Source organism: Lampetra planeri, chromosome 78 (assembly GCF_965212315.1).
Source record: "Lampetra planeri chromosome 78, kcLamPlan1.2.h2, whole genome shotgun sequence".
NCBI lineage: Eukaryota > Metazoa > Chordata > Hyperoartia > Petromyzontiformes > Petromyzontidae > Lampetra > Lampetra planeri.
In genome coordinates this window covers 3,824,156-3,848,247 of record NC_136183.1, presented here as the reverse complement: position 1 = coordinate 3,848,247, position 24,092 = coordinate 3,824,156, and the positions used below count along the sequence as shown (strand labels likewise).

At 50.5% G+C, this 24,092-nt stretch overlaps 2 protein-coding genes across 2 annotated transcripts; both read right to left on the bottom strand.

Moving 5' to 3' along the window:
- Positions 1-3,186: 3,186 nt before the first annotated feature.
- LOC144738232 (uncharacterized) lies at positions 3,187-23,622 on the bottom strand. Its single transcript, XM_078621226.1, has 3 exons — positions 23,500-23,622; positions 21,261-22,289; positions 3,187-6,649 (listed from the first exon to the last, which is right to left on the bottom strand). Exons 1-3 carry the CDS (start codon positions 23,620-23,622, stop codon positions 5,270-5,272), a joined length of 2,532 nt encoding a protein of 843 aa, XP_078477352.1. The 3' UTR covers positions 3,187-5,269.
- On the bottom strand, positions 13,787-14,901 carry LOC144738215 (uncharacterized; the record flags this gene model as incomplete). The annotated part of the gene is made up of 1 exon (XM_078621212.1): positions 13,787-14,901. A coding segment is annotated over one exon (774 nt), but the record flags the coding sequence as incomplete, so codon positions are not given.
- Positions 23,623-24,092: the final 470 nt, after the last annotated feature.

Genomic DNA, 24,092 nt, shown 5'->3' with positions numbered 1-24,092 from the left:
ATCTTCCTCCGTCATCTCCACCTGCCAGTAACCGGACGCCAGATCGAGGGTGGAAAAATACCGCGCTCCTGCGAGACTGTCGAAGGTGTCGTCGATGCGGGGTATGGGGAAGGCATCGCCGAGCGTGACTGCATTTAGTTTACGGTAATCGACACAGAACCGGGTTGACCCATCCTTTTTCGTTACCAGTACCACCGGGGCAGACCAAGGGCTCGCGGAGGGCTGGATTATGTTATCGCGTAGCATATCCGTGACTGCCTCTTTGATCTGGGTCCGTTCAGGCGCGCCCACTCGGTATGCGGGGAGTTTGATGGGTCGGGCTGCACCTGTGTCAATTTGGTGCTTGACCAGGTCGGTCCGGCCCACGTCCGAATCGTGCTCACTGAACACGTCGGCGTACTCCCGCAATAACCCGCGCAGCTGATCGGCCTCCCCCTTAGGTAAGGCTGCCCAAGGCACATGTAACGCATCCTGCAGGGGAACAATCTCGGCTCGGGGGGTCGGGCCGACCCGCCAGGCCAGATCCTGGCTGTCCTCGGGGCGGCCAGGGTCCTCCGCCCAGAGTGCGAACACCGAGTCGTTCGAGTGGCGAGCATGCAGGGGGTGTACGGTGGCTACCGGGGTGCGTCGTCGTATCATTGCCGGGGTACTGTGTGGGTTAAACACACGTATAAACAGCCGGCCCCCATCTGCGTTTACCAGTGTGGCTGACCCTACCACCCCGTATCGCGATGCCAACTCCGGGTGAGGAGTCAGCATTACCTCGCCCGATGGTCGGTGGGTTGGGTCGGTGGAGAGGGTTGCCACTGGCACCAGCATCTCGGCGAGAGGCCCGATGGTGACGGCCGACACCAGCGTAGCGGCCACGGGTGTGAAGCGTGGGCGATTCGGCTCCTGTCCTAGGAACGGAATCCGCTCCCCGCTGCCCTCCACCGTAGCGCATCGTTGCCGGGGCTGTACGTTAAGTCCCAACTTTTCCAGGAGGTCCGTTCCTGCAATGCACTCGTGGCACAACACACTCGAAACGTAGAATTCCTGTGTGCACACCTGGTTTCCTATGCGGACCTCTAGGGTGGCTCTCCCCAGCAGCCCCATTCCGGCTCCGCTCGCCGTGTGCAGCGCGCGGTCCGGTGCCTGCAGGTGACGCACGTCGACCCCGATCGCGCTGCAGTGCGCTGCGCTCACGAGCGAGGCCACCGCCCCCGTGTCCAGCAGAATTCGGGTACGCACTCCGTGTACCTCCCCTTCCACCAGCGACGTGGCCCCCGTGATCCCCGCCACCAGCTCCCGTAGCCAGTCGCCAGGAGTCACCGTTTCCGTGGGCGTTGTTGTTGGAACCTGTGTGGAGATCACTCGCTCGCCATTATTACCATTACCGTCTATTTGTATCGGGACCGCGTCGATTGCACCCCTAGTTGGTCCGCTCACTAGGAGGCGTTGGAGTTTAACCCCCGCGCCTGCCTAGCTCGGGTGATTTCAGGACAGTCTCTCACTAGATGCCCTCGGCGATCGCACATATAACATGCCCGGGGAGGGGGGGCGGCTCCGTAGTGGGCCCCCCGCCCACTCCCTCCCCCCCCATTACGCCGCTGTCCACCCTCCGCCTCTAGTCGGGCTACCCTCCCAGATAACCCTCCCACCGTGGCGCGTAGGTCCCCCATTTCAGATCGGATGGTCTCAACGGAGGATTGCAATTGGGTCATATTTTTGTTCGTTTCCTCGCGTACCTGGGTTACCTGGCCGGAGACATCCTTTATACCCGTTTGTATACCGGCAACCCATCCCGGGGTTGTCTCGCGGGACACTGGAGGCTCTCTTTCCCGGCCCCTTACCGTCCTCGCGAGCTCCTGTTCCTCCTCCTCGTCTTCCGAGAGCAGGCTCGCAATGGCGCGCTCTCGTCCCAGCCCCCGGAGCTGCGCGCGTTCGCTGTGAATTCTTTCACACTTACATGCGCGCTCGACAAGGGTGTTAAAGGGAAGACGTGGGCAGCTCATGTCTGGCTGCCACCACGCCGTGCGAGACAGGTACCGCTGGATTTTCTCGGCAGCCAGTTCCTCAATAACCTCAGTTGCGTACCCCGGGCGTGCGATCTTTGTTAACTCGCGCACATCCTCGGCGTAATCACGGAGATCTTCGCCAGGTTGGCGACGGCGCGCCTCTAAGGCCGATTTTGCTTCCTCCTCGTCACGCGTGCCAAAACGCTGATCGAGTCGGCGCATCAGCTCCTCTAGCTGTGTCTGTGCGCTCGCGGGTAACGCTTCTACAAAATCGGCTGCCCGCCCATCAAGATTCATATTAAGTTGACGTACTGCCTGCGCGTCCGTCCATCCATTAATTTCCTTGGCCCCTAAGAGATTGCGGGCGAATGCCTTCCACGAAGGGGCCCCCCGGCCGGTAAATATCAGTCTTATTTTAGCGTGAGGTAACGCGGGGGTCCGTACCGCTTCCGACACCAATTTGTGGGGGTCGCTAGCCCCCGAGATCCCTCCCTCGATAATACTAACGGCCGGACTAACATCATCAATCGCCCCCCCGCTGCTAAGCGAACCGCCGCAAGGCTCCTCACCCATGGTGTGGGAGCCGTCACCCGAGGATTCCCCTCCACCGCGGGTCCGCGTAGCAGGCATGGTTAACCACGTACGCGCACACCCACACACAGCTCTGCACGGCACTCACCCAACGCTGGCCGCTCACGTTACGATCGCGCACCTGGGGTACGCCGATTACGCACGCCGAGAGCTTACGCAAGTAACGAGCACACGCGAGCGGGGCACACGCCGACACAACGACTCAAGCCGCCGCCGCCGTGCGCGCGAGACAAACCGTACAACAATGCGCAGCCGATTACGCGCTCGAGCGGCGGGGTCGGGGGTCAGGGGTCCACCACCGCGCCGCACTTTACGCAAGTAACGAGCACACGCAAGCGGGGCACACGCCGACACGACGACTCGTCCCCTCCCCCACTCGCGCGTGCACGTCAACACAAATATCGTACAAGGACGATTCTCCTCTCACACGGCTGCGTAGTCACGCCAACACACAAAAGTGCTCCCCCCGGGCGTTAACGCACACACCTCCGTACCCGCACAATCGTACAGAGACCACGGCCTTTATGCATAGAACGACCACACACTCGCGAATGCAGTGCACGCTAATACCACGTTCCAAAAACACCCAACAACACGGTTTTGTTACTACGCTCGAGATTTTATTAGCCCTTGCTAACCAACCGAGCCACCCGTGTGTGTGTGCGAGCCAGCAAGGCGCTTCTAACCCACACTCTGGTGCCGTGTAGCCCTATTCTATGCTGCGCTCTCTGCCAAACCGCTTTCCTACTCGTCCTTACCCCGAACTAACCCTCTCCCCCGGATCCTACTCTCCGCTCTGAGGTGTTGTAAGGCGCGCAACACGATACCGTCTGTAGTCCTTGGTGACCTTGCGGCGCTCAGATCGTCCTGCAGACAATCTAGCGGCTCGCCCGATGACTCCTTCGTCGCTGACCCCGTGTCCAAACTCCAGAAGAAGAGAGTTCCCTACTGCCCCTGCGTTTTCTTTTAAACTATTTACATCAAAGGCTAGGCGCCCCCGTCCCGACCGCCTTGGTCTCTCGACCAATCCTGAGCCCAGGATTTCCCGCTCCCCTGCGATCCCGCCGGCCTTTGAACTTTCGACCAATCAGTCGTCCCGGGTCCTGATCCCAGCTATCTGCCTTGCTGACCCGTGTTTGTGTTTGTATGCGTTTCTAACTGCGGGGCTCTCTGAGCTCGCCGTGGTCGTGCGATCTCAAATCCGCCCACGGCGCCGCAGTGTTACTTGGCCTGGGAAGGGTCCTGTCCAATTCCCTGGCCCTGAGAAACCGTGGGGTAACCCCCCTAGGGGGCCCTCGGGTGAAAACTCAGGGTAGGTGACCCGACCACGAGGCCCTACGTGGGTGCGGGTGCGTGTTTATGTGGGGGGGGTGATGGGGGGCAGTGCGGCGGTGGAAGCCGGGCGGCTCCCTGGCTCGGCCGAGCGGCCCCGTCGCTGTGGCACCACATCCTAAGCTGGCTGATCTTGGGTCTTGAGCTGCAACTGCCCCCGATCGGCCAGGGAGCTGCCCTTTAATGCCTCGTCCCGAACGAGGGGTGGGGTTGTGTGCGCCCCCAGATATCCCACAGAGCACGCACAGCCCCTCCCCCCGTTGGTGGCGTCAAGGGGCTTAACTGTTTGGGGTGCCTGGGATCCTAGCGCCTGGCACCGAGGGCTTATCTGCCTAAGATCCTAGAGCCCCCAGCAGCCCCTCCTCTCTTATGGCACTACACATGTGTTCAGTACAAGCCACCTGTGGACTGGTTTTGGTGTACAATGTCTCAACAGTCCGGCTTGCTTCAACTGATGTTCATCGGCAAGGTCCATTTCAAGTCTCAGTTCGACAAAATGTATACGTAATACAAAATGATAATTAGTGTTCTTGTGGAGAATGTATCTCCTATACGTAACTTATAAGTGGCATACCTTAACTGATGAATGATCCGACTATGCTCCCGATTTCAAAGACAATGAGTTGCCCCAGTCAGATGCGTCCTGATTCACAAAAATACCCTTTGACCCGTATCACAAAAATAACAGCTCTCACGTGAGTTTTTGTACAGGTTACCACCAAAACAGATACTTTGTCCTGACAGCACATATTCCATGTTTGACATTAATACACAAAATGTTGTATGTACGTACAAAATCAGACGGGTATTCTTTCAATTATGATTAAAAATAATCAAAGGGCACATTGGCAACATTTTATTACTATACTGAAATGTACTGCGTAACGTTGCAACGTATTTACAAGTTGATCTCTGCCGAGATGAGGCCTATATGTGCAGCACTCTCATAGAGGGAAGCCAAGTAGTAGTACATTCTCTATTTGTTGCAGAGGTTCAAGGTTCAAATCCGACTGGCATATCAATCATCTCCCCCGACTTACAAACTCATATCCACATGCAGGCCAGTGAACGGTCACCTTGTGGCACACAGGGGCAGATGCCCATTATGGGCACCCATCGAGTGTCTAAGATGAGATATGATACAAAACACTTGAGTCACTCCTGGTTAGAGATCGCCCCAACCCACAGGTTCACAAATATTGGCCACGCTTACACTGCAGTTTGAACCTAGAAATTGATACTTTGTCCTGACAGCACATATTCCATGTTTGAAGTTGAAGAAGTAACATTGAAGAGCGTCACATTATATTCATTAGAAAGGCCTGTGACAAAGGTGCATCCATTGGAGCTTAATTGTCTGAAGCTTGCACATCTACCTGGTCTCCATTTGACTTTGTATTGTCTAAGAAGTCCACCCACACCTCCACATCCACAAACTCCTTGGAGTTGCCTCGCTCTGCCTCACAGTCAGAATTTAGTTCCTGTTTCACACTGCCTCCATCTATGTGAAGGTCCGATTTTGGAGTTGAATAATCTTCAAATTTAACCTTCACTTCTACGCTCTTCAATGTTACTTCTTCACATTTCACTTTCGCCTCTTCATATTTCACCTTGATACCTTTCAAAGTGTCCAGGCTGGGATTGTCTTCTGGTTCTTGTTTCATGAAAAATGGGGTCATTGCAGCACTTTGACTTTCACAAGCTGATTTCAGATTACACTTCTTGTGGATTTTCTGATGCGTGCGTGTTCTCTGGTGTTTTTTAAGATTTGATGAATGTGCAAACGCTTTCCCACAAACACTGCACTTGAAGAGTTTCTCTCCAGTGTGTGTTCTCTGGTGTTGTTGAAGAGTAGATGAATCTAAAAATGTCTTCCCACACACACTGCACTTGAAGGGTTTATCTCCTGTGTGTGTTCTCTGGTGTCGTCGAAGAGCAGATGAATCTGAAAACGCCTTCTCACACACACTGCACTTGAAGGGCTTATCTCCTGTGTGTGTTCTCTGGTGTTGTTTAAGAGCAGATGAATCTGAAAACGCCTTCTCACACACACTGCACTTGAAGGGCTTATCTCCTGTGTGTGTTCTCTGGTGGGTTTGAAGATTTGATGACTTTGCAAACGCCTTCCCACACAGAGTGCACTTAAAACGTTTCTCTCCTGTGTGTGTTTTCTGGTGGATCTTAAGATTTGATGACAATGCAAACGCCTTCCCACACAGAGTGCACTTAAAAGGTTTCTCTCCTGTGTGTGTTCTCTGGTGTGATTTAAGAATGGATGACCGTGCAAACGCCTTCTCACACACAGTGCACTTGAAAGGTTTCTCTCCTGTGTGTGTTCTCTGGTGTGATTTAAGAATTGATGACTTTGCAAACGCCTTCCCACACACACTGCACTTAAAAGGTTTCTCTCCTGTGTGTGTTCTTTGGTGGGTCTGAAGATATGACGACCATGAAAATGCCTTCTCACACACAGTGCACTTGAAGGGTTTCTCTCCTGTGTGTGTTCTCTGGTGTCTTTGAAGATGTGATGACTGGGCAAACGCCTTCTCACACACAGTGCACTTGAAAGGTTTCTTTCCTGTGTGTGTTCTCTGGTGGGTCTTAAGATTTGATGACTTTGTAAACGCCTTCCCACACAGAGTGCACTTAAAAGGTTTATCTCCTGTGTGTGTTCTCTGGTGTTGTTTAAGAGTAGATGAATCTGAAAATGCCTTCCCACACACACAGCACTCTGAGAGTTTCTCTCCTGTGTGTGTTCTCTGGTGCTGTGTCAAGTTTCCAGTACGATCCGTGCTGTTTGCATGCTGGTCGCATTGTTTCCTTCTTGTACTGAACTGCGCTGAGTGCCTTTGCTCCATCAGGCCAATTCTGCAGAGAGAGCGTCAGCTGCAAACAGAAAAGCATGTCCACACCATCTATGTGAGTATTGAGGCACAGAGGAATGCATATATACACAGTCACACATGACTTACACATCTATACATATTCATATTTTCATGATATAGTGAAAGAGATTCCCCAATTCATCACACGGGCAGTTAAGGCACACAATGCGAGGGCAAATGGTCATAGATATGCCTGGACACCCTAGCGTCTTCAAAATTAATGTTTACCAAAAACTCCAAGCACACAATTTTGGTTGTCTAGCTACAACAGGAATATTTATTTAAGAAAAATTAGCTAACATAGCAAAGGCTGTTGAAAAGAACACTATTTGTATTATGCAGAAATGTATAAATTAATGTTCATTTGCAACTTAGAGGTGTGAAGCCAGGCTCAGATGAGCTTGAATGCGAGGATGAACAGATCTAACTTAAGCTGCATATGTGCAGTGTTAATTTCCTGACTGTTTCCATTCTTATAAAATTTTGTTCTGTACCTGTTGAATTCCATGATGAAATGGGGCCTTGCATATGTTCTAGAAAAAGATCACCTCCCTGGGAAAATCTTGACTTAAAACTTTCGTGACAGCAGGAATTCATATTCTCTGGTTATTTCGGTAAAGTCACGTAGATAGAAAATAATAATACAAATAAAGTGAATAGAAGAAAAAAAAACGACTAATGTAGACTGTAGCCTGGTTCTTAACCTCGGTGAGCGTACTGGCAGTCTATAATGTCGACTGTAGCCTGGTTCTTAACCTCGGCTAGTGTATTGGCAGTCTATAATGTAGACTATTGCCTGTTTTTTTGACGAGACCTTTGCAATGGACTAGACCTTGGCGATGGACACTCACAGCTTTGTGTAATAACAGCCATAGAGGGTTCACGTGGGGATTGGCTTGCCGGTCCCGCTTTGTAGCCAATAAGGGGTGAGCCAGGGAGCATGGCCTCGGCGTGATCACGGCATGTTAGCAGGGGTGATTGGCCTGGACAATCGGGGCCTCAGCTAATGGGAAGCCGGATCAGAGGCGTGGTCCCGGGATTGACAGGGAACCATCGGGAACGGTCAACGCTGTCTACGGAGGATTGGCTGGGGGGTACCACGTGACGAAGGGATTAAGAGAGCGAGGGAGAGAGAAGTCGGGAGCAGACTTGGGAACGAGAAGAGCAGGAGTCACGCGCGTACGGGGCTCTGGGTGCCACGTGCGCGGTGGGGACTTGGCGGGAAGTCTGCCCGCTTTCCGTTGTCTGTCAGCAACGGGGAGTGTGTGAAGTGTAACTGTGGAAGTTGAAAATAAAAAGGACTGATTCCGGAAGCCGTCTCAAGAAGGTTTATTACATTGGTGTCAGAAGTTCTTCTGCGACCGTTTGGACGATCGTCAAGATGACCAAGCACCTCAGAAAAAAGAACCTGCCCGAGCCTCCATCGGAGGAAGAGGCCGAGACGGACGAAGATGAGCTGTTGGGGGCTACAGCTCCTATGCCGCCTGCTGATACTGCTCTCGACGCCTCTCAGCGTCGACTGGGAGAAGATGCGACCACCGCAGGAACGAAAGACGGATGGCGGCTGATGGCGGAGCAGATCGGGTCGTTACGCGTCATTCTGCTGAGTCTGGTGACCGCGGTAGCGTCCTCACCAACCGTGGGTCGCCAGATTGCGGATCAGCTGGACGCCGCGGGAAGGGGTCCTACAAAAGAATCGGAGTCCGCCATTGCTCCTGCCACGCGGGAAGAAGCCGACGTTTTGGGCGGGGCGGCTGCGCTGGAGCCGTCGGCCGCCATTTTGGGCGCGCCTACCATCACGCGGCCGCCGGACGCCATTTTGCCTGCGACGGGTGGAGCGCGGGAACCGCAGTCGGGGACGCCCACGGCGCGCGCTTGCCACCGCAGACATCGCCTTCCACAGATTAAAGAATTTCTCGCCGGGGGCGATTGGAGTGCTTTTACGTGGCGCTTCGAGTCAGCCTTTAGATCCGTGCATTGGACGGAGGAGGAGGCGCTGGGAGCGCTACCTACACTGCTTGATGATGTTTCTCTGGGGGTCTTCCGCTCCATCCCGGCGTCCAAGAAGAAGACACTGCGAGATGCATTCGCAGAGATGGCGGAATTTTACGACCCACCGACGTCAGCCACCAGAAAATTTATGTCGCATCGCCGAGGATCGGAGGAGTCGCCTTTGGCTTATCGGGGGGCGTTGATGGCGCTGGCCATGGCTGCCTATCCCGACGCAACGGCCGATCATTTGGATCCTCTCATCCTTTCCCGTATGCTGGATGCTGGAGTTGTCTCAGGAGCTCAACATTTCTCTACCAGTGTGCGGCCACGAACCGCTTACATCGCGATGGGTGGCGCGCTGCTTGGACGCTAAGTTTAACATCAAGCGCTGGGACCAGATGGCGGCGTGGACGGGGAAACCCGAAATCGACGGGCCGCCCTTGGGGTGGTCTCCACGACGGGTCGTCCACTGCTCCGACGACTCTGGCGACGACGACGTGCTGGCTGCTGCTGTTCCGCATGGGATTCCGGGACGGCGGCTGCGCGACCAGCGTGGTGACTACGCAGGCCGTCCACGTGCGGGGGCCGGGTCATCCGACCGCCGGCCGACGACGGCCGCGTGTTTCAAGTGCGGCAGACAAGGCCATTTCGCCCGCGACTGCCGCTGCCGACCTCTGCTGTCGCCTCTTCGGCCAAGGGGACCTCCATCTCCTCCACCTGCTGCGGAACTGCAACAACCTCGGGCGAGTCGGCACAAATCGGACACCCGGCAGGTCGTGTCACATCATTCATCCACTCGCACTCATTCTTACACTCCTAAGGATAATTTTACTTCTCCTGCACCATTTACACGCTCTGCTACACAGTGGAAGAAATTGGCTCGCAGGGTTGTGGCTGCGGCGTCAGGCTCGTCGACGGTACGGGGTACCATCGACGGCGTTGACGTCCGTATTTTGGTGGACACTGGCGCATCTGCCACCATCATTTCAGATGTTATTTTTCATTTGCTGTCCATTCCTACGTCGCGGATACGCAGGGTTAATGATGCGTGTGTAGCCGCAAATGGGGGTAGCATGGGTATCTGTGGTCAGGTAGATGTGAGCATCGCTATCGGGAATATTACCGCTGCAGGACCCGTGTTGATCTCTCGCTCGCTAGCTGTCCCATGCTTGCTTGGTACTGATTTCCTGCGCCGGATGCCGCTGAAAATACGGGTCGACCAGGATTGTTTGGAAATGCCGGGGGGTCGTAGGATGTCGTTCCTGCCTTCCCTGCTGGCCAGTGCGCCTACAGGTAACGCAGTTACTGCCGTAGTCGCTGCTACGGTGGAGGTTCCGTCGGGAGCGCAAATGCTCATTCCGCTGCGTTACCGAAAACCCCTTCAAATTGAAAGGGATGCGAAGGGCGTGCTATTATCCCCATCAAATTCGGTAGCTAAATCTTTTTCCTTGGCGGCAGCACAAACGATCGTGCGACCAGGTCAGGCACCTTTCATACAGGTGTTGAATGGGGGACCTGACCGCGTTGTTGTTCCGGAGGGATCGGTGCTGGCTCACGCCACTACCGATTTCGCCTCTTGTGACGAAACGCCGCGCGCCCGGATGCCCGCTGGTGGGCCTCCACACGATTGTTCGCAAGAACGCTGGATCGCAGATTTATGCGGGGAAAATTCTTCTTTGTCGAATGAGCAAAGAAATGCTCTGCGTTCATTATTGCTACGGTACGCGGATGTTTTCAGCAGAAATGATTTGGACCTCGGCCGCACGTCGCTTTTGTCGCACCATATTGACACTGGTGCGATACCTCCCATCTGTATGCACCCTCATCGCATGAGCCCAGCGGAAAGGGAACACGTGCACGGAGCAGTAGATGAATTGCTGGCGGCGGATATTATTTCGCCGTCCAACAGCCCTTAGGGCGCGCCCGTCGTTCTGGTTAAGAAAAAAGATGGTGGTACAAGATTTTGCGTTGATTTCCGCCGGTTGAACAAAATTTCGGTGGTGGACGCGTACTCTTTACCGAGGATGGATGACTCATTGGATGCTTTATCGGGTGCTAAATTCTTTTCCACCCTTGATCTGTCCTCGGGCTTTTGGCAGCTTCCCCTCGATGATGAGTCAAAAGCCAAAACGGCATTCCGCACGCCGCAAGGTCTCTTTGCATGAAATCGGTTGCCTATGGGCTTGAACGCGGCTCCGGCGACGTTTCAACGGCTTATGGAATTGGTGTTGGCTGGACTACAGTGGGAAACGTGCCTCATATATTTAGACGATATCATTGTTTTCAGCCGCACGTTCGAGGAACACCTCCAACGCCTGGAGACGGTTTTCCAAAGAATGAGGGCGGCTGACCTCAAGTTTAAGCCTAGAAAATGTCACCTTTTGCAACACTCCGTCCGTTACTTGGGTCATATTGTCAGCTCGGACGGCGTGTCCACTGACCCTTTGAAAACCAAATGTGTTCGAGAGTGGCCCACACCCACTTCCGTGGGTGATGTTCGGCGGTTTATTGGATTCGCTTCCTATTATCGCCGCTTCGTTAAGAACTTTGCGACGTTGGCGAAACCATTACACGTTCTAACGGGCAAAAAATCAAAGGTTTAAATGGGGAGCGGAGGAAGAAAGTTATTTTAGATCACTTCGGGATCACCTCGCCACGGCGCCTACGCTAAATTACCCAGACTTCTCACAGCCGTTCATCCTTGATACGGATGCTAGTGATATCGGCATTGGGGCCGTTTTGTCGCAACGTAAGGACGGGATTGAGCGAGTGGTGGCGTATGGCAGCAGGGTTCTGTCCCCTGCGGAAACGCGATATTGCGTGACAAGGCGGGAACTTTTGGCGATTGTGCATTTTGTTCGATTGTACCGGCCGTACCTGTATGGAAGGAAATTCCTCGTTCGCACTGATCATGCGGCTTTGCAATACTCCTTGAAATTGGACCAGCCGTCAGGCCAATTGGCTCGGTGGTTGGAATCGTTACAGGAATTTTCCTTCCATATTACATATCGTAAGGGGGCCCCCGTCACGCGAACGCTGACGCGCTCTCAAGGCTGCCACCCGTTCCTCCGTGCACTTGCCTGACGGGCACGCACCACTGCGCGGCACTGCCCACCTCGCCCTGCCCGGTTATGGGGGCGATAGCGAATGAGGACGACCAGAAGGTGTCGGTGGACACCGATGATACCTTAAGGCTGCCGCACGCGGTCTGGTTACGTGAGCAGGAGGCTGATACCTCGCTGTCTCCGCTACGGAAATTGATAGGGAAACAAAAAGCTCAATTGGCGGGATGGAAGTGGCAGATGTTCCGAGGCAAGTCGGGACTGTTAATGTGCACCGACGGGTTGTCTGACCGACCACGCTTGGTCGTGCCTACTTCGCTTCGCAACGACCTGCTTCGCGCTCTGCACGCTGATAAGTTGATGCACCTCGGCGTCCAGAAGACTTTGGCCGCGATACAAAAGGATTTTTTCTGGGCCGGCATGACGGCAGACGTCAATGACTTTGTCCGCTCATGCCATGATTGTGCGAAGAGGAAACCGCCTCGGAACCACTATGTATCGCCGTTACGTTCCATTGAGGTGTCCCGCATCAACGAATTAGTTGCTCTGGACATTCTGGGCCCATTTCCCCCGTCGGCTAGGGGCAATAAATACCTTCTGGTCGGGGTGGAATATTTTTCTCGATGGCCGATGGCCTGGCCTCTACCCGACCAAATGGCTGCGTCCATCACCGACGCTTTCTTGAACGGGTATGTCATGGATAGGGGGGCACCTGAGAGGCTGCTCACAGATCAAGGGCGGAACTTCTCTAAATTGCTTAAGGAGGTTTGTGACGCGCTGGGCACAAAGAAAATTCGCACTTCCCCATACCATGCGCAAACGGATGGTATGGTGGAACGATTCAACCGTACCCTCTCGGCTATGCTTTGTCACACGGTCAGTGAAAACCAAACCAATTGGGACTTGCACATACCAGGCGTCTTAGCGGCATATCGCATGGTTCCACACGCGTCCACGGGATACTCACCATTTTTTTTTATGTATGGCCGTGAGAATATTACACCCATCGATGTGCAACTGGTTAAGCCGAGTAAACAACCGTCCCGCTCCTTGCCTGATCACGTGCGGGACTCGCTTGAACGCGTTACGGAGGCGCGAGAGGCTGCCAGGTGTGCGACGGCCCGTGCCCAGGCAAGGAACGAACGGTATGCGCGTCGATCGCGTACTCGCATGCCTTGGTCAGTGGGAGACCTGGTATGGCTCCACTGCCCCCAGGTGCCGGCGGGCACATCCCCTAAACTGCACAGGCCGTGGCGGGGGCCCGTAACGCTGGTGGATGTTCGGAACTCACAGAGTATCCGCGTTCAGTACGGAAAACGTCGGTGGTATGTTCATTCCTCGCGACTTAAACCCTATGTTGATACGCGTGTCGGTCCCTCATTCCCACTAGCTGACCTGCCGGGTTCTGCCGGACTGATACATTTTAAAGTGTCCAAGCTGGGATTTTCTTGTAGTTCTTATCATTAAGGATGGGCGCCTGGCAGCACTTTTGACTTTCACAAGCCTCTGCTCCTTGGGGATTTTCTGATGCCTGTGTAATGGGTTCATATTAGGCGCACACACTTCTTGGGATGCAACACTCATTTCTTAATGAACACAACAGTGACTCAACAGTTACTCTTACTTTACGCATAGGGTGTGACCACCGACCTACCCTAGCTAAGACACACTTCTCTCTTAGCTACTCTAGCGTGACCCAGCCAGGTGGCTGCTGGCGGTCCGCTCACTGTAGGCCTTCTCTTCTTGGCATCTTCACGAGGTGTCTTCATTCTCAGCACGGGCAGCCTCGAACCCCCTGAGGAGGCTGCTTATATGGGCCTCGGCATGCCCGGCCTCACCCCGGCCACGCCACCCTTCGAGCACCCTCTCGAAGCCCCCGTGCTGTCCACGTGCCCCCCGAGGTCCCCCTTGGCCCCCAGCCCCCCACTCGGATTCGGTCACGTGTCCAGCACCAGCCCTGACGTCATTCCCGCCTCCAGCCGGAATGACGTCATGTATGTGTGTAGACCCACGTGATAGTAACGCAGTGACGTCACACGTGTGCGTCTGTACACAGCAGCGACACCACAATCATTACACCTGTGTTCTCTGGTGATTTTTAAGAGCAGGTGAACCTGAAAATTCCTTCCCACAGACACTGCACATGAAGGGTTTCTCCGTGTGTTCTCTGGTGGATCTGAAAAACTGATGACCGTGCAAATGTCTTTTCACAGACAGTACTTTCTTTGGTGTTCTTTTAGTCTGTGACAAAAGTGCATTTATAGGAGCTTAATTGTCTGAAGCTTGCACATCTACCTGGTCTCCATTTGACTTTGTATTGTCTAAGAAGTCCACCCACACCTCCACATCCACAAACTCCTGGGAGTTGCCTCGCTCTGCCTCACAGTCAGAATTTAGTTCCTGCTTCACACTGCCTCCATCTATGTGAAGGTCCGATTTTGGAGTTGAATCATCTTCAAATTTAACCTTCACTTCTACACTCTTCACTGTTACTTCTTCACATTTCACCTTCACCTCTTCATATTTCACCTTGATACCTTTCAAAGTGTCCAGGCTAGGGTTGTCTTCTGGTTCTTGTTTCATGAACAATGGGGTCATTGCAGCACTTTGACTTTCACAAGCTGATTTCAGATTACACTTCTTGTGGATTTTCTGATGCTTGTGTGTTCTCTGGTGTTTTTTAAGATTTGATGACTTTGCAAACACCTTCCCACACACAGTGCACTTGAAAGGTTTCTCTCCTGTGTGTGTTCTCTGGTGTGATTTAAGAATTGATGACTTTGCAAACGCCTTCTCACACACAGTGCACTTGAAAGGTTTCTCTCCTGTGTGTGTTCTCTGGTGTGATTTAAGAATTGGTGACTTTGCAAACGCCTTCCCACACACACTGCACTTAAAAGGTTTCTCTCCTGTGTGTGTTCTTTGGTGGGTCTGAAGATATGACGACCATGAAAATGCCTTCTCACACACAGTGCACTTGAAGGGTTTCTCTCCTGTGTGTTCTCTGGTGTCTTTGAAGATGAGCCAGGGAGCATGGCCTCGGCGTGATCACGGCATGTTAGCAGGGGTGATTGGCCTGGACAATCGGGGCCTCAGCTAATGGGAAGCCGGATCAGAGGCGTGGTCCCGGGATTGACAGGGAACCATCGGGAACGGTCAACGCTGTCTACGGAGGATTGGCTGGGGGGTACCACGTGACGAAGGGATTAAGAGAGAGAGGGAGAGAGAAGTCGGGAGCAGACTTGGGAACGAGAAGGGCAGGAGTCACGCGCGTACGGGGCTCTGGGTGCCACGTGCGCGGTGGGGACTTGGCGGGAAGTCTGCCCGCTTTCCGTTGTCTGTCAGCAACGGGGAGTTTGTGAAGTGTAACTGTGGAAGTTGAAAATAAAAAGGACTGATTCCGGAAGCCGTCTCATCAAGGTTTATTACATTGGTATAGAAAAAAAGTCCAGGCAGCTCCAACATAGTGCTACAGAGCCTAATGAAAGAATGCTGCTAGACTAATTTGAAGTGAGACTTTGGATGCCAAACCAGAGCTGGTCGTGAACACATTAACCAGTTATAGGAGCTCCTCCACCACGTGTAGAACGACCTGATTATTCATGGAGAGCTGAGCAGGTGCAGTGTTGAATGACATTAAATTCCCAGGGAGGTGTTCTTTGGGTCTTTCGGTAAAGTCACGTCACTTAACCGAAAGACCCAAAGAATATGAATTCCTGCAGTTACGAAAGCTTTAGGTCAAGATTTTCCCAGGGAGGTGATCTTTTTGTAGAACATATGCAAGGCCCCATTTCGTCATGGAAGTCTCCAGGTACAGAACACGATTCTCCAACTCAATATCATTGAGTAGCCATGACCAGATCATCAACATGCGTAACATGGTTGACCAGCCGGGGACGATCCCTTGACTATAACCAGGCATCGATTAGCGTATCATTGTTACTGTATGGAATGCATTTTTTTATAGGGCCATTGTGAGCTTCTCAAAACACATCTTTATTTGAAAATGATACGTAATATAATGCATGGGGCCAGAGAGAATTTCGGCCACAAGCCAAGTTGAACAGGAAATGGCCCTGACTCCTGGTCACACAGCTTTAGACGGGCCTGCCTAAAATCATAAAAATCCTCAACGAATGCGAGCAGAGGCAGAGACATCGAAAACAAAAAAACAATCCAAAACCCCAAGCCTCTTTATGGTACTATAGGCCGTAATTACACCAAGAAAGCAGAGATTTAGTTCCTGCTGAAAATCCGTACTCCTGTGCTATAGCTGATGGACAAAAAAGTACAGCAGCCCCTTGAATAGCGAGGAGGTAACATTCTTGGAAAGTGCCATGTGAAAGGTAAAATTGCGATATTAAAAACTTAAGCCTAACCTAAATAATGGGGTTAGGTAAACGGCATATAAAATATACATTACAATTGAAATAAGTACTGTACTGTCGTCCCAATAAACTAAATTACTGAAATAAATGTGGAGAAACCGTATACAAAACATTCCAAGATGAGTTTGAATGTATATAAATAAAGCGGACTGTGTTTTTTTGAGAACCAAATTGCGCCAACACTATGAAACAAACACACATCAAAAATTCCATGCGTACTCAAGGGTAAGTTATGTTTTTCACGCAATTTTTAGCTTACCTGTTCACCTTCAACACCTGTAACACCTGCACACTCCAACACCCCGCCGCTGCTATATTTTTTCTCATTTACCACATTATCCTTACATATAATCAGGCCTGCATTTTTGCCACAAAATTCATTCACTTCCGGCTCCTTACTGTCCTCTCTGCACAAGCACGGCTCACCTCTAATATACTGCAATATTTCATAATGGAACCTTTGCCAGTACCAAAATATGAGAATAGGTTTTCCCCATTTTTCTGGCAAAAAACAGGTGTTAAGATGTTAAAACACCAAATTGAAACCTTTTACAAGGAATCATGTGTGCATTAACCACAATACTTGTGGTCAGAATGCAAACAAAAACACTGATAGAAAATGCATGGACTGCTGCTGAGGCAGACTGCTGTAAAAGGTTTGAAATGGGTGTAGCCCAAGGGTCATGAGGAAGTGGCCGGGGCTAGTGATATTAATGTAATAAATTAGCATGTTAATGTGAAATCGAAGAGTAGTGCAATCCAAAGCGGCCTCCCTACAAGACAGAGAAGGATCGAGGCTCTACCTGGGTAAACAACAACTACCACCACGACAACAATAACCACGATGTGAACTTCTCACTTCGGATCTCAGTGAGAGCGCACCAAAATAAATCACGCTTGCTAACACAGAGCGCACGTCTGGGATACACTGCCGAGATCATTGATGACCTCGCCACCGAGAAAGTTCAGCAGCATCTGACAAGCACAACGGGGTGGCAGCCAGATGCGAACTGCCCATATCCCCCATCTAACACCCTTGCCGAGCACGCGCACGTGTGTGTGTGAGGGATTTGCTCGCGAGCGTGTGGAATTCCGACGGCTGGGATAGCACCATTGCAAGTATTCTTCCAGAGGAGGAGGTGAGGGGGGGGGGGGACGAGGGAGCCTTCGGGATCCCGTGAGACAACCCCAGGATGGGTGGCAGGGATACAGACCGGCATAGGAGATTTCACAGGCCATGAGACCCAAGTACGCGAGGAGGTAACCCAAGTACACCTGAATGTTACCAAGCTGCAGTCTACAGCGGAGATAGTCCAGTCCGAGGTGGGAGGGCTACGCTCCATGGTCGGGGGGCTAACCAGGCGAGTGTCTCAATAAGAGGCAGAACTCGAACAAATGCGCACTGGGAGGGTAAGGGGAAGTAGGCAAGGGGCCTCTTATGGAGCCACCGCCCTTCCCCGTGCGTGCTATCTATGCGACCAATGGGGGCATCTCGTGAGAGACTGTCACCAGATCGCCCGTGCGAGAGAAGCACCAGGGTTAAACACCAAGGCCTCCTCTTCTTGGTTCTTTCGGTAAAGTCACGTAGAAGGGAAGTAATAAAATAATAAAAATAAAACATAATAAAATAATTCTCACGACGTTTCGGCCACAACGCAAGCAGCCGTCCTCAGGTGAAGAACATGTCTGTCGATAAGACAGAGTCTAAATGACACGTCTTAGGCTTGGAGTGTCTATTTAAGCTGTGAAGGAGGAAGAGAGCCTTGACAAAAGAATTTGCATTTGAAGAGGAATTTTGCATATTTATGGGAAATTCAGGAATGCGAAGTGCTATTGTGAAATGCGTGGGAGGTGGGCGGGGGGTTTACAAAGTCATATTATGCCCATGCATTATGCAGGATTAACAGCATCAAAGGGAGGGGGCAGGGGCAGCACCAACAAAGGGAAGGAATGTGAATAGTATGCAGCTGCAGCAACCAAACAACCACGTAAAAAAACTAAAGTATAAACTTCATAGTATCATCAGTATACTAAATATACTCTCTAATAAGCTGAGCTACTAACAGTAAGTAATACATTACAATTCTATGTCGCAAAAAATATAATATGCTTCCAGCTAAACTTTTTTCCTTACATCAAACAACCACGTAAAAAACTAAAGTATAAACTTCATAGTATCATCAGTATACTAAATATACTCTCTAATAAGCTGAGCTACTAACAGTAAGTAATACATTACAATTCTATGTCGCAAAAAATATAATATGCTTCCAGCTAAACTTTTTTCCTTACATCAAACAGGTCTACCCCGTACTATATGCTGCCATAGACAAACCCAACATTAAATTACATACTGTATTACTATACACCACCCTATACCTTATACATTGTTATATTACACTATGTATTATTCTACCCACCCTAATGTATATCACACTGCTATATATTCACTATACAATTACGATACTATATATTACTTTGTACATTGTATTAAGCATATAAATGTTATGCTATTTGTTATTATACACTGTACCATTGACCGTCGTGTGAAAGATACTAAGAGGCAGCAACGAAATATGAGAATGGGAGAGTAGCAGAGCAAAGAATCCATTCCCTGCATAACATTTATATGCTTAATACAATGTACAAGGTAATATATAGTATCGTAATTGTATAGTGAATATATAGCAGTGTGATATACATTAGGGTGGGTAGAATAATACATAGTGTAATATAACAATGTACAAGGTGGTGTATAGTAATACAGTATATAATTTAATGTTGGGTTTGTCTATGGCAGCATATAGTACGGGTTAGACCTGTTTGATGTAAGGAAAAAAAGTTTAGGTGGAAGCATATTATATTTTTTGCGACATAGAATTGTAATGTATTACTTACTGTTAGTAGCTCAGCTTATTAGAGAGTATATTTAGTATACTGATGATACTATGAAGTTTATACTTTAGTTTTTTACGTGGTTGTTTGGTTGCTGCAGCTGCATACTATTCACGCGCGCACACACCGTGTATGTACACTGTTGGCACAGTAGGGGGCACAGGTGGTGCATCGGACAGTCATCTCAGTTTAACCATGGCACCTGAGTCTGCCCTGTGATCTCCTGGCGGCAGGAGTTCGACACTTCACGTGGCCTTAACGTGCACATAGCCTGGCACAAGCGCCGTGGTGACTTCACCACCACGTATTGGCGAATGGAAGTCATTGTTTTTGTTAGTGTGTTTGTGTATACAGTGTATGTGCAGACTGTTTGTACGCTGTATATACATTGTGTGTACACAATACGTCTACACTGCGTATGTGTACAGTGTGTGGGTGGTCCAAATCAGTCGGGCGGCATTATCTTTCCATCAGCTCTGCAATGCTGTGTGGGAGCTACCTGGCCTGTCGCTCTACATGAAGCTTCGGGTCTTCTCGGCAACAGTCTTGCCCTCCGTTCTCTAGGCATGTGAAACGTGGACCCCTATAAATGGAACATCTGCGCTGGTTAGAAACACTGGCTGGCATGCCTACACTCAGAATGAGGGAAGCCAAGTGTTAGCGCATTCTCTATTTATTGCAGAGGTTCAAGGTTCAAATCCGACAGGCACCCCTGGCTACTCCAGTAACATAAACAAAATATGCACCATCTGCTTAAAGAGTGGATGTAAAACATACTATTGTGTCAATAAAAACACATAGGTCTTTGCATGTTGGTGTCATTGTCAAAATTTTGGGAAATTCCAAATATTATCCAGAAATTGCACAACTGAGATTACACATCAATTATCGCCCCTGACTGACAGACTCATGCCCACATGCAGGCTGGTGCTGGGACACCTTATGCCACACAGAGGCAGCTACCACATAGGGGTGCTCTTCGAGTGTTTGTGATGAGATATGATACAAAACTCCGAATAGCTGAGGCAATTAAGCAAGTTTAACACATAGGCTTTCGCGACCAATATCATCCATAAGATTTTTTTTGGGTCACGTAAATATAAATTCGCTCTCTCTAGTCGTCTAGCCTAGCCTAAATCCCAACCCTGACCATGTAACACCAATGGCGCTGACCGAGACAGCCAACAACTATCTGGCCGTGCAATATCTAGCGAAGACGGCATTGACGAAGGCGGCGAAGATGACAGCCACGAGGAGATGAGCCCTGAGCTCCCACTCTCAGCTGCTTTTATGCTACCCAGTGTGGCCTGGCTCCGCCCTGGCCGTGCCTCCCTTCTCGAACCCACTAGCAGGTTCCAGGAGCTTCCAGATGGGGTCTTCCGTGACCCTTGCCCCAGTTCTTCTTCCCTGCCGACACACCGGTGTATATGCTCACTGGCGTGTGTACTATTTGTCGACCGCAGTTGCCGTTGCTGGACAACAGTCGGCGTTATTACACTACACTAGTACAGCACACCGGTGTGTTGGAGAACAAATCGCGTAGTGGCGGGTTTCACTAAACATTTAAATTTTTTAGTGAATGCTTGGGAGCTTATTGGCTCTTACTCCTGGTTAGAGATCTACCCAACCCAGAGGTCCGCAAATACTGGCTGCTCTTACTCTGCAGGTTGAACCTAGGAATTGAGTGTGCAACTTGACGCTATTGTAATTAAAGGTCTGTGACAATGGTGAATCTATTGGAGCTTCATTGTCTCAAGCTTACACATCTACCGGGTCTCCATTTGACTTTGTATTGTCTAAGAAGTCCACCCACACCTCCACTTCCACAAACTCCTGGGAGTTGCCTCGCTCTGCCTCACAGTCAGAATTCTCCTCCTGCTTCACGTTGCCTCCATCGATGTGAAGGTCCGATTTTGGAGATGAATCTTCATCTTCACATTTTACCATCGCGTCTTCACTCTTCACCATCACTTCTTCACATTTCAGGGATGGGCTCATTGCAGCACTTGGACTTACACAAGCCGATTTCAGACTCCGCTCCTTGGGGATCTTCTGATGCCTGTGTGTTCTCTGGTGTCGATGAAGAACTGATGACTGTGCAAATGCCTTCTCACAGACAGTGCACTTGAAGGGTTTCTCTCCTGTGTGCGTTCTCTGGTGGCTCTGAAGATGTGATGACTGTGCAAATGCCTTCCCACACACAGTGCACCTGAAGGGTTTCTCTCCTGTGTGCATTCTCTGGTGGTCGTGAAGATTTGATAATGTTGCAAATGCGCTTCCACACACAGTACACATGAAGGGGTTCTCCCCTGTATGCGTTCTCTGGTGTGTTTTTAGATGTGACGACTCTGTAACTGCCTTCTCACACACAGTGCACTTGAAGGGTTTCTCTCCTGTGTGCGTTCTCTGGTGGTAGTGAAGAGTTGATGACTCTGTAAATGCCTTCTCACACATAGTGCACTTGAAGGGTTTCTCTCCTGTGTGCGTTCTCTGGTGTTTTTTAAGATGCGATGATCGTGCAAATGCCTTCTCACACACAGTGCACTTGAAGGGTTTCTCTCCTGTGTGCGTTCTCTGGTGGTAGTGAAGAGTTGATGACTCTGTAAATGCCTTCTCACACATAGTGCACTTGAAGGGTTTCTCTCCGGTGTGTATTCTCTGGTGTCTTTGAAGATTTGATGACTTTGCAAATGCCTTCTCACACATAGTGCACTTGAAGGGTTTCTCTCCTGTGTGCGTTCTCTGGTGGTTGTGAAGATCTGATGACCATGCAAATGCACTTCCACACGCAGTGCACTTGAATGGGTTCTCTCCAGTGTGTGTTCTCTGGTGTTTTTTAAGATGTGATGACTCTGTAAATGCCTTCTCACACATAGTGCACTTGAAGGGTTTCTCTCCTGTGTGCGTTCTCTGGTGTATTTTAAGATGTGATGACTCTGTAAATGCCTTCTCACACACAGTGCACCTGAAGGGTTTCTCTCCTGTGTGTGTTCTCTGGTGTATTTTAAGATGTGATGACTCTGTAAATGCCTTCTCACACACAGTGCACTTGAAAGGTTTCTCCCCTGTGTGCGTTCTCTGGTGTGTTTTAAGATGTGATGACTCTGTAAATGCCTTCTCACACAGTGCACTTGAAGGGTTTCTCTCCTGTGTGAGTTCTCTGGTGCTGTGTCAAACTTCCAGTACGATCCGTGCTGTCTGCATGCTGGTCGCATTGTTTCATTCTTGTACCGAGTCCCTTTGCTCCATCAGACCAATTCTGCAGAGAAAGAGTCAGAGGAAGCGTCAGCTGCAGTCAGAAAAATATATCCACACCATCTACGTCAGTATCAAGGCACAGAGGAATGCATAGATACACAGTCACACATGACTAACATATCTATACTTATTCCTATATTCATGATATAGTGAAAATAATTCCCCAATTCATCACACGGGCTGTTAAGGCACACAATGAGAGGGCCAATGGTCATAAATATGCCTGGACACCCCAGTGTCTTCAAAATTCATGCTTACCAAAAACTCCAAGCACACAATTTTGGCTGTCTAGCTATGAAAGGAATATTTAAGAAAAATTCAGCTATAATAGCAAAGTGTGTTGAAAATAATACTATTTGTATTATGCAGAAATACATCAATTAATGTTCAATTGGCCGGCAAAATACCATCACCACCTCCACGCGGTGCCGGCTGGATTCCAACCAACGGTGAGGGTCTTTGGCGTCAGATGGAGCAACCCACCGGCCAAAGTATTTCTGTGTCGCATCTATGGCAACGTCAAATCAACTTGGAACAAGCTAGGGCACCCCTCGGGGGAAACGCGCGCCATCCTCGCCCAAACGACGCGAGAAGTGGACGAGGGCTACCTGCTCATGGATGGGGCAGGCTAAAGAAGTTAGTCCGACTACGGCTGGGAACACTCAACATCGGAACATTGACAGGGAGAAGTCGAGAATTGTCAGCTGCCCTAAAGGCCCGTCGTATCGACATTGTATGCATCCAAGAAACGAAGTGGAGTGGAGCAAAGGCCAGGGAGATTGGAGAAGGATACAAACTGTTCTACAACGGTGAAAGAAACACCAAGAACGGCGTTGGAATCGCAGTCAGCCAAAATCTACGAGACAACGTCGTGGCAGTCCACCGTGTTTCCGACCGCCTCATGTCCATCGAAATCGACTCAAACGATCTGCGCCTCCGGGTGGTATCTTGTTATGCGCCGCAGCCCGGCTGCCCAACAGATACCAAGGAGGAATTTTGGGAAGAATTTGATGGACACATGCAATCGATAAATGGAGAAGAGCAGTTAGTAATTGGTGGAGACCTAAATGGACACGTTGGAAGCGCCCGGGATGGATACCCTCGAAACCATGGTGGCCAAGGATATGGTACCCGGAACGATGAGGGAAACCGAGCCCTGGACTTTGCGGAAGCCCATGATCTTGTCCTCGCCAACACCTTCTTCAAGAAGAGACCGTCCCATCTCATTACGTACGCCAGTGGTGGGAGATCAACTCAAATTGATTACTGGCTTGTCAAGCGGGATAAGCTGAAAACGGTGACAAACACTAAAGTCATACCATCGGACAACATCGCCCCGCAACATCGCATCCTGGTCATGGACATAAAAATGGACATTGGCCAGCGACATCGCCCACCAACAACTGGACAGCAGCGAATTAAGTGGTGGCGGATGAAGGAATGCAAGGATCAGCTGAGAGTCGCCTTTAATCAGATTGACGTGAACACCAACCGACCAGCAAATGCGATTTGGGAAGATTTCGCCGACCAACTGTGCACAGCAGCAATGGAAGCACTGGGGCTAACTAAGCCGGGAAAACACTTCATTGACAAGCAAATATGGTGGTCGAACGAAGAAGTTCAGCTAGCAGTGAAAGAGAAGAAGCTAGCTTTCAAGAAGTGGCGCCAAACGCTCGCAGATCTGGATTACCA